Source organism: Nesoenas mayeri (assembly GCF_963082525.1).
Source record: "Nesoenas mayeri genome assembly, chromosome: 1".
NCBI classification, from domain to species: Eukaryota; Metazoa; Chordata; class Aves; order Columbiformes; family Columbidae; genus Nesoenas; species Nesoenas mayeri.
In genome coordinates this window covers 67102321-67113924 of record NC_137541.1, presented here as the reverse complement: position 1 = coordinate 67113924, position 11604 = coordinate 67102321, and the positions used below count along the sequence as shown (strand labels likewise).

Below are 11604 nucleotides of genomic sequence, written 5' to 3'. Positions count from 1 at the left end.
AGATTCAGGCAGAATATGAAAGAACTATTCCAACCACATCTGCAGCAGCAAATTTTTTTCCCTGGCTGCTCTATACCTTAGGCTGTACTGTGTTTCCCACTTGTAGGTCATACGTATGCTGCAGAGAAGGAATAAAGGCATGGAAATATCTAAGCCTTTCGTCTGTAATTAAATTAAGGCCACCTGACAAAGCAAGGAGTCTGCTAATTACCAACAAGTAGGCAGGTAGGCAGTACTGCAGCCTTGTTTTCTAGCTGATGACCAGATGGGAAGCCCAGAGATGCTGAACTGTGACCTCCTACTTAGCCACTTGCCTTGCTGTCAGGTACTGTGCAAAATAAATTCTGCTATCCTTGATTTTATTCTGAAATCCTCTACATTAAGAAAAAATAAAACAAAAAACCCCAGACCTACTCAGCTTTTACAGGAAAGAATCTTTAACTAGGAACACTGTGCACTGTTGCGATAGAGTCTGTGTAGCGTAGATCACCTGAGTATTTGTCATAAACTGACATGAGCTAAGGTTCTGTGTCTATTGATATTTGGCAAGGAAAAAAATGCACTACAGTAAAGTCCTGCTAGATTAGATCCACACCATTAACCCTACCTGCATGAGTTCTGTCACCACAGAATGCTTCATACAAAATGCTTACTACTTCATTCGTACTAGCCTTTCACGGTAAGGCCGCGAACCAGTATCCTGAATATGGGAGTGGGAGGAAAGAATGTTTTTAATTAGCACACAACATTTTACTTGGTTTAGATTTTTCTTTCTCAGATACTAAATAGAAAGTAACCCCAAAAAACAGCACCAATTCATCTACTTGTCTGAAACGCAAAAATGTAATTATGATGCAAGCAAACAAATGAAAACAAATCAATACATCATCCTTTCATCTCCTTCTTAGGCTTAATAATTATCTTTCAGTGAAGAGCTAGAACAAAACCAGAAGCTAGTGTAATAGGAATTTAAAAAAAAATAAGTGCATAAACAATATCAGTGCAGCAGCAAAATATACAGTCATTGTTAACATTCCAATTCAACCCATTTCCAACATTTTTGTGCAATAAAAATTGGCCATATGCTGGCCAATGCAACAAGCCTCTTTTAATATTAACAAAGTCATTCTTCACTTAAGCTATTTCTGCTTTTTTTTTTATATTTATTTTAAATTAAATCAATTAAATACAACTCCCACCAAAAAAAAAAGAAAAAAAAAAAAAAAAAGACTATTTTATAAACACAAAATTCTGGTGCAAATAAAGTAAGTAATAAATATCACACTCTTAATGACAAAAGGAAATTTGAACTGGCTCCTATGGCTGAACTTAGAGGATTGTGAGGGTAGGATTTTTGTAACATACTTTTTTTTAATATTGGCTTAAGTCTCTCATTATTTCAGAGGTAAAGCCAAGCAGCTGGGAGGAGCATTTTTGTCGAGATGTTAAATTTCATTACACTTTAGTTGTGATAGCAAAGTTTGAATACAATCAGAGGAACCATAAAAAGTCTTCTTGATAGGTTGGGCTCTGTGCTTTGTATTCTTCTTCTCAACCTTCCCTCGGTCGCCAAAGCAGGGGATATGAATCCAGACTTGTCGGTGCAGCAACAAGGCAGGATTGTCCACCCGCTTGCTGGGAACAACCCCAACCTTTGTTGCGTGAACTCCACTCCGTTTGCATTTTCTCTTACGTTGCATATGAAGATTAGGGGTAAGGAGGAGGCTTAGAGAGACAGTTGAGAGGGGCACACTGAGAGCTGGAATGTGGCTGCTCTTCTGGAAGAGCATTAGGACTGAAAATTAAAGAGACAAGAGAAAAAGCTCTTAAAATACATGGCAAACTTTTTAGATGCATGTAAAGAGTAGAGGGCTGGAAACAAGCTTTAAAAGGGGATTAAACCTCATCTCTAAATCTGTATCTTCAGATAATATACATTAAAAAAATCCTCAGTATGCACATATTCAGTGACACCTGGATGCATACATTAAGTGCCACAGATATTCTGTTTGCCAGTTCACGCACACAATTGCTGTTTGCATGCTCTGATGAAAAATGCTGCATGGAGAAGCGAATGTTTGTGCGAAATGTGGGAGCAAATTTGAAGGACAAAATACAGGTGCCATCTTTGCCATTTTTACAGGTGCCAATCTGTGAGCATAAAAATTTTTCTATTTGCAACTGATTAATTGTTTGAAATGAAGGACAGTGCCAATCTGGAAATCAGGTTTCATCACTTTGTGAAAACGTGATCACTTACTGAATAGGACCTATTTACTAATACATTCATACAAATACAGTGTAACCTTCCTCATCAGGCAACATAAGCATTACATTTTCTGTAATCAACACTTTCAAAGGGTGGGAATTATTTGTGGGTTGTTTGTTGTGGTTTTTGTTTGTTTGTTTTTAATGTGCTCTTTGAGTCCTTTTCATTTCTGTCATATACTTTTGTCATTTGACTCTTTTTCTTGTACACTTTGTGTGGTAACAATTTAACCCTTAAGCCTGTAAATGTGCATTTATAGTGTACACTGTCATATAATGCAGAGAGGTCTGAACTACCTTTCAGCAAACCAGGTGGGGCTGGAGTAGCAGCCTAGCAGTGGCAGCAGAAAGAGAAGGGGCAGCTGGTACAAACACACCCCACTTCTTGGTGCAGAGTCCCAAGATGCTACTGCTGAAAAGCTTCAGATACTCAGGTTTGCTCATTTAAAGGCAGCCCAGTACCCTACACCAGGGGTGTCAAACTCATTTTCATCAGAAGTCATATCAGCCTCACGCTTGCCTTCAGAGGGCCAAATATATGTATACAGTCCTAAAATTACATTTGACCCTTTGAAGGCAACTGCGAGGCTGATGTGGCCCCCAGTGAAAATGAGTTTGTCAGCTCTGACATACACTACACTGCAGCAGGCAATGCAGGCACAGGTTTAGCGAGTTCCACATGATTCTTGAGCCTTGGCTTGTCTTGTTTTAAAAAGGTGAACTTCAACTCATCTTGCCAACGTCAAGCTGAGTGACAGACATTAAACTGTCAAGGAAAGCAGGTGGCAAAACAAGATGCCAAAATATAATGCAAGTAAATGCAATTTATAAAAAAAACAAACAAACCAAACAACCAACAAACCCAAACAAGCAAACAAAACACCACAACAACAAAAAAAACCCCACAAACAAAAAACCCCACCACCAAACCAAAAATACCACCACCAAAACAGTTCTTTAATGTGTCTGTAAAGAGTTTTTTTCCTAATCCTTCAAATATCCTGCAGTCTTGAAGTTTTTCCAAGCTCATCAGTGTGATTTATGCTGAAGCACAAGCCTGTCTTCAAGAAAATTTGCCTTTTCCATTTTCCTTCTTTAGAGAATGTGTTGTTATATATTATCTCTGCAGCACAGACTATTGGAGTGTTGGCTGAAGGAATGCAATTAGTCTATTGCTGGAAATGAATCAATTTGAAATGCCAGAGCTATTTGAATATCTGTCACTGGAAATGCCAGCAGTACTGAAAATGTCTGTAGTTCCACATATAGCATTTCCTTAGGGAAACAAAGAAATGACATTGTGGTTTGCTCAAATACAGAAACAAGTGTGTACCACCACCATTAAGAAAGTAGATGGCAATGTACGTATTTTCCAATCAGAGAAGCCTAGGAGACTATGACCATAAACCCACAGATAATATAGTTCAGCAGGAGCTACAGTCCTTGCACCTCTGGGCTTATTTGAAGATCATAGACTTGCATTTCTTAAGTTAGATTCTATTTCACATTAATGCTCCTGAAGATGAGTCTCCTGATTGCAAAATGGCTGGTGAGAGCAGGTTACAGAAGCTCAGGATCTCACAAGCTTTGTCTTGTTCTCAGCTGTCCAAGTAGGTCAGTCCCAAAGTGTTTAGTGTTATGAACTATGACTTCTCTAGTTACATATAGTCCACCTCTAAGCATCTAGGCATATATATTGAATCTAAAATATTTTCTTAGTAGCTGGACTTGTTCAATCAAGCACTCTGAGAAGACACCAGAACTGTCTTCTCTAAGTAATTTTTTCCATGGCTGTAACTGTCTTTTTCTTCTGCCATATTCTGCCATATGCAGATAGACCATCTAAAGAGGGATCTGAGTGAGTTCTTTGCCTGCTCCACTCAAAAGAGTCTGTGTCACGAGTGACTGCATATGGACCCAAAAGGCCTGCATTTGCTCTCAAACTTAGCCACTCATAAAGAGTCAGCTCCTGGCTTCAGAATCTCCTAAGTTTTCAAGGTAGGCTTAGGAGAAGCACTAGTCTTAAGTCCTTCAGAGAAATAAAAGTGAATTAGAACTTCAACATTACATTTGGAGAAGACAGAGAGGTTATATTACCCTATGAAGGCTGCCTTACTCTCATCCCTTGCTGGCCCATTTCTTTGTAAAAAGAACTTCTGCAATTGCTAGAAAGAAACTCAACAGACATTTTCCTTGTTCATTAGCAGAAATGTGTGTGTCCTTTGGGACTTCCTTCCCAGCTTTAAAAATAAGCAACGCAAGATGTTTGTGCTCTGAAGGAGAGGACTGGTGAGGAAATGGCCACAGTTAAGACTAGTTACATACAGCAGTGGCCTGAAAGAGGACCTCTTTCAGACACTGAATATTCTCCTCTACACAAATATGCAAAACCATAATAATGCTTTGGCATGACCTTCAGTACAAAGTCAGCCCTGACTGCAAATACTGTAATACAAACTATCCCAGACTATTCTCAGATTAGGAAGCGCTGTGCTTAGAACGACATTTGTTTTCTCTTTATTATAATTCTGCCGTTCTTCTCACTTTGAAATATAAGCACTTTTCTATGCACAGAAGAAATATAAAACTTTGTCTTGCCACTCCCATTTTGATCAATAATAAGTATTAGGAAGAGAAAAAAATTACAAGGTTATCAGACACTTTTGTGGCAATGTATATATACCCATCACCTGCAGTTCCAGTAGATTTGAAGCTTATCCTAAAACTCTAATGTTATACCATCCTCTCTTCAGAAACACGATATATCCAGTCCATTAATGCAGATTACTGTAGCAGTATGTAAACAAAAACTACATGAGAATCACCAAGTGACAGGCGACAGGAGATGCACCTTGTGTGCCAGTTTAGGTGATTATGGCAGCAGGTCCTGGGGCTGAGCTATTGGGCACACTGACAATTGCGGGCAGTAGTGGATGGCAGGTGAGATTAATAACGTAAAGCAATAAAGAGTCATGGAAACACATAAAGCTGTTGACTGTTAACTGAGAATAAGGAAGAACATTGTTACGTTCCCCCCATGGGATATGTGCAGCATTGAAAACATTTGGGTTTAATAGACATTTTTGTAAATTCTCTTTAAGGGCTGGTATCATCTGAGGATTTATTCATTCAGTTGATGAATGAAGCCTGTGTCATTTTTTGTGTTAGTAGTATTGTCTGGTTTTAAGCAGCTCTGTTTTTTTCCTGTAGCACTCAAAATGCTAATCATGTATTTCTAAAATCAATTAGAAAATAGCAAGCAAAGCCCTTTGGTGTTATTAAGTACTCTGTTCTCTGTCTTAAAGATGCCATTCGCACGCAGTATTGTCTGGCATTGATTGTAACTGTAACAAATCAGCAACAGAAAATACAAACAGAACACTGATATTTTCAGAATGCAACCATTTTTCTTTTAGTAATATTTTACCTTATTTTTAATTTATTTCCTAGTTTACTGAAAATAAAAGCATTAATTCTTATTAAAATTAATTTCATTTGAAGTATCTGGGGGGTTGTTTGTGGGGGTTTTGTGTTTTTTTGTTGTTGTGGGGGTTGAGGTGTTGTTTAGTTGGTTTGGGGTTTTTTTGTTAATAAATAATTTGGATCTAGAGTTTGGCCTCTCATAATGAAAATGAGGTCTTCACTGCATTCAACAGAAACCTGAATATGATCCAAAACCAGACACACTCTTTTTAAGATACAGATTTAGGCAAAAAGACAGACAAATGTATAGCTAAATAAATTGACTAGATGTGTCCTGGAGTTTCATTTGGCTTGAATATGCTCATTGCTTATCCAGTGATGTTCACTAAAATCCATGCACTGGAATCACAATTACTAGAAAAGCAAGAGTGACACAAGTCCCACTTAAAATTCACTACAGCTAATGGATGAAGGGAAAAAAAAAAAAAACCAGGCTTTCAGTTTGTGATGGAAAATTACATTGGGTTAAAATAAGACTTGTTGGCATTAAACTTCCATGTAACCAAAGCACCTTATAGTAGTCTCAAACTCTTGTAACATCTAAAATACAGCAGAAACCACCTGAGAGGGATTTTAAGGATTTTAAATGGAACCAGTACCTCTTTTCAGTGTGCTGTAAAACTCCAAACTGCAAACCAGTAAATGGTACTTATCAGTTATAATGAGCTTTCATTAACTTCTCAGTAAATTTTTCATAATACCCGTATATGGTAAGAAGTTCGTAATACTTCCACTTTTGTAGGTAATAAAAGAGGCACAAATGAAGTGGTTTCTCCCAGGCCACTGAGACACCTCCTATGTGGCTCACAGAATTACTGTTCAGCGGTGCTTGAGGTACGGTGTTTGCACCACCTACAAGCAAGGACACCAGGAGTTTACTTTCAAAAAAAAAGATTAAGAATTGACTGCGGTGGGTCCAGGTTTTCAAGTCAAGGAGAGCTTTCTGAAAAGTGTCTGCTAAAATCTCACAAATGCCTTTAAAATACGAGCTTACTAAAAGAGGAGCCTACACATATCCCTAAAATTGAAAGTCTCTCATTTACGTAAATTTATCTAGCAATAAAATAAAATCATTACTATTTTGGCATAATTGAGAAACTGTCCAAATGAGGACTGCAGGATCCAACTTCGTATTCTTTTCCATATTTTTATGCAGATATAAGTGCCTGAATGCTGTGATTCATGCTTGTACTGTCACTGCAGAAATTATCACTGTTCCTCAAGTTGTTATAAGTTTGCTGTTAGTGAAGAAGGGTAGTGAAGAGCTTTTTGTATAATGAAGAGAAGAGGAATTGCAGAGACACATGCAGCTGTGTACAAAGAGAAAAGAGTTAGTGAGGTTTACCTGACAGTCTGGCAATCTGGCCCCCTGGCTAGTTGTGAGCCGTGTGGCGGTACGGAGGCAGCAGGCTGCTGACAATCTACAAGAAACTGATAAATTAGACATATATACAGAGAGATTACAGAGCAAGGGGTTAGTAACAATAGTACACAGGCTATGCATCTAACGGAGAGATTTAGTGAGGAATGTGTTCTCGGTTCCTTATCCAACAGAAACACCTTTTTTTTTTTTTCCTGACAGTAATAACATTAGTTGCTGCCTTTTTTATTTTCATAAGAAACAGTGAAGACAGTTCTGTTTGTCTTTCCTTGGCATGGGTAAAATTTTGTTTAAACAGGTAACAATAATGGGCTGTATTCAGGATCTGGCTTTAAACCTCATCCTCATCATTCTCCTGCTGGTGATGAAGTTGTTTTGCTTACATCTAATATAAAAAGTGTCAATAAAGCTACTCAAAATTTCTCCAGAGAACTTACATCCAGATAACAACACTTACAGATGGCATTTCATTACGATTTCTGAGAATAAGCTTGCAAGAAAGTCTGCACAACTTGTAAATAGTGCTTGTGAGATTATTTTTTGTAGGAAAAAGGGAGAAGTTGATACAGTTGGTTTTCGCTGTTTTGCCTAGATTACTTTATCAATTCTCTGCCAAAGCAGTTTCCACATTAATCACTTGCAAAGCCGCATTCTAGTTCTCAATTTATTAAATAACAGAAAAGCCAAATAATCCTTTACTGCTACATTTTTACTGTGACATTTGGAATACGAAAACAGCTTTAAACTCAGTAATGTTTGTGGGACTTAAGTAAAATAGTTTAACAAGACAATCCTGCTTTCTGGCTCACTAGTTTTTACCAGGATTTCCAGATCTCAAGAATTGCTAAATGTCCCTGCAGCGGTCTGGCCTTTCATTCCACAGCCTATGTGAATCAGATTGTCAGATGTAAGAGTCATCAGGGTCCTTTCAAACATTAAAATCTATGGGTAAAATTGTGACCACCCAGAAAACTACTGGAGATAACTATCTCCAGCAGAACTTGCAGATCTATCCTCCTCTCTGACAGCTTCAACCTGATTCTCAACCTGACTCTTCAGTGGAAAGGAGTTACTTTCCCTCGAACCTTAAGAATGAGACAACTAGACTTCGTGTGCTTGGTAAGAATTTGATTTTGTTGTTTTGTTTTTCGATTGGTTGCTATTTAAAGCTCAACACCAGTAATCATTTATCTTTAAAATATGGGTGTTTTCCAAAACCCACTTCTATTCTTTGTCTCAGTCAAGTGGAGGAAAGTGCAAGTAATTTGCTGTCAAGAGTCCTGAGATGACATCAAGTACAATGCAGAGCAATACACCTTCCTAGCAACACTGAGCACCATATCCAGTATCATAACATTGCCATTTCACACAAGTCCAAAGTGCTTCTCCCTACTTCCTATGAAGATCTGTGCTGACCTCCAGTGGGTGAAAGCAAGTGTACCCAAAATGCTAGTTCCTTGCTGCTTCAGCCACAAGGAAAGGGGTTTGGAGCTGTTTTCAAGTACATAGGTGTCTATATCAGAAAAAATAGAAGCACAGTAAAGTGCTGACACCATGGTGTCATGAAGCAGAAATTAAATGTGAAAGATACTTTGTCATTCTCTTATTAGCCAGGATGGTCACTAAAGTCCTCAGTATATCTTTTAGCAGAGGAGTGCAAGAGTTTGCAGTGTGTTTGAACCACGAATAGAAGAGTCTGTCATTTCACTATAAAGCTGGTAAAAGGAAAGGGCCCTTGGCAGACAGTCAGATCAGGCTAACTATAGATGGGAAATGATTATTGAAAAAAGGTCTTACTCTAAACAAACTACTTTGCAGGAGTTCAAAGCAAAGTCATCCCTGACAACAGCTTATAGAAGGTAGTCAGTGGGAAATGAAATATGATACAGAACGCTGTGTGATGAAAAGGTGTGGAAGATTACATAAATGCAGAAGAAATTGCTCTGACAGGCTTTTCCAGAACAAGGCAAATCCCCAATTTATGATCCTGTTCTAATATCTCAAACATCCTGCAAATATTTTATGATGCCTCTTCATCTGCTAGATTTGGCAGAATGCATGAATAGAGAGCCAGATTCTGCAAGCATTATGCAACTTGGAAGTCTTTTATGTGACCAAACTCCCTCAACTTCACATAAAAAAACAATTCTACCTGGCATCAGCAATGCTCACACAGTCTGGCTCACACTCACATCAGTATGATATCTGGTGATCCACACAACTTTAAATGGCTGAATCCTCCTCCTACATCTTCCAGGAGTGAAGTTTTTGAGGATTATGCTAGGAAAGAGTGAAGCAGAATGCATATGGCTTACATATACACATTTCAAATTCAAAAGAGCTCTTATCTACATATGTCCAAGTAGCTGTGCCAGAGATAACTTTATTCCTTATATATTCAGTCCTTTTAAGTGTCCTGGAGCATTTATAACCCTGTTCTTTAATGCCATGACAGTTGTAAACACAATGTAACAAGAAGTCATTTTAAAGGTGCAAATTAGAAGCCAGCATTCAGTCCTTCCCTTCTACTAAAGAACTCCTGTCTGTATCAAATAAATGCTTGTTTCTTTCTGAAACATTCTTTTGAAGGTTACAAGTTTCAAAAATGCCGTTACTGATTCTGTGGTCAGTGTCACATACCTTAAGACACACATACTCTTTTTTACTAAAAAATAAAAACAAATAAAAAATTACATTGGAAGAGGCCTGTTCCCAGTACTTTTCAAATCTCAAGGACTGTCAGTTGAGCTACAGAATGGAACTTTGCTGTTTGTGTAGAAGGCACTTAAGAAACAGGCACAGATAATACTTTTCTGGTGAGTCTTCAGAGAACTCTACTAGCAAAATTTTTAATGAAGTTATTAAATACAGACTATCTTATTTGTCCATCACCTCCATTTGCTGTGAGGAAATAAACTACTGTGGGCAGAGGGTGGGCTGGTCGATCTCTTAAGAGCCCTTTTACAATCCTATGAACCTATTACAAACAAATGAAGTTCAGTGACCATTTCAACCACAAAAGGCAAAGAGGAGCTACTGTACAGAAAAATTCACACACTCGTTTTCACTGAATTCAGCAGGACTTGAGTCTGTACAGAGTCCTGTGGCAGTAAGAGGCAACAAACACCACTGTATCTGTTGGAGCTTTAAGGCTTGACTCATGCTGTACATCAGGCCTGTTCTGGTTCTCCAGTTCTTAACATTTAAGCCATTTGCTGGCAAGGGTGGTGTAAAAGGCTCAGAGATTTCCTCTCTCACAGATTAGCCAGTGATGATTTTCCTTTGGAATCTAATACCTAGTCCTAATTGGACTAATCAGCTCCTGTCATAAGAGTATTAAAAATACCAAGCTTGGAGAAGCTACATCTGCTCATATGAGGACTGACTGTGCTGCTGTAAGTTGTCTGCCAAGGGCAAATCTCACAAACAAAAAAAGTTTTTCCTATACTTCCTTTCAGGTTGGTCACAAAAACAATGCATTTCCCTCATGTCACAAGGTGTGCTCTGCCCTCCAGTCTGTGAACTGGGTGACTCCAATCAACACAGGCCTGCTTAGCTGGGCTATCACTGTCCAAGAGATGGGCATCGCCTTCTGTTGACATCAGCAATGTCCCCAGTGAAAATCCTGAGTGCAAGCATTTTCAGTCCCACCTGCTCAGGACCCAGCACATTGCAGTGGAACATTTCAGCACATTTTGACACTCAGTATGCACTAAACGGTGCTGTCAGAGACCGCACCCAGAATCCCAAGATAAGCACTAGGGATGCTGTGCATAAGTAACTGATATATAACATATTGTTAACTACGTCTAGTTGAGTTAATCAATGAAGAGGGGTTTTTTTCTCATTTATCTGAAAGGGTGAAATTGAGAGTCAAAGAACAAACCAAACATTTTTTACAAGTACTCTTACACATTTGGTGTTTCTGATATAAAAAACATTGGGAAAAATCTGTTCTTGGTAAAAAAAAAGTTCTCAAGAAATGCTTATTACAAAATGTGAGATTGATGCTTTTCCATTCTTTTAAAACAATCTCTCCTTAGCATCCCATTGACCACTTCAAGCCAAAAGAAAGCCCTTCTTTACTAGCTAAAAGTTTTTGAGCTATCTCACTTTGTGTCATGCTACCCAATGTCAATTGAACTTGCTCCATAAAGTTTGAGGAATTTGATAACACGACTATGAAGGTGTTATTGACAATTTATTTGAAAAGAGAAGCTGTCTCCATTTGTATGGTAATGAATTGTTTTCTTCCCCAAGTTGTCAATTTAATGGGAAGGAATGAATGGTTAATAGCATGAGTCAAAAGTATTGGGCAAAGAACAAATCAGTAGTCTTCTGGTTGTGCAGAGGCAGAAACACGTTGCATCACACAGCAAGCCCTACAAAGTCAATAAATCAATCCTCTCTACTCAAAGGTGGGGACCAAGAAAAAATTCCAAACCCAAAAGACAAATGTGAGATGCCAAGAA

General features: G+C 38.3%; 1 protein-coding gene across 9 annotated transcripts in view; it reads right to left on the bottom strand.

Annotated features, from left to right (window-relative positions):
* Nucleotides 1–832: 832 nt before the first annotated feature.
* BICD1 (BICD cargo adaptor 1) overlaps nucleotides 833–11604 on the bottom strand; it is a gene marked incomplete at both ends in the record, with an annotated part of 176428 nt that continues 165656 nt past the window's right edge. For 4 of the 9 annotated variants that reach the window (XM_080342405.1, XM_080342406.1, XM_080342408.1 and 1 more), the window contains one exon: nucleotides 7125–7172. In XM_080342405.1, the coding sequence (XP_080198531.1) occupies nucleotides 7125–7172 (48 nt within the window). Of the gene's footprint in view, nucleotides 1796–7096; nucleotides 7183–11604 lie in introns of those variants that run through there. The other 5 variants (XM_080342401.1, XM_080342402.1, XM_080342404.1 and 2 more) reach the window with 4 other exon arrangements.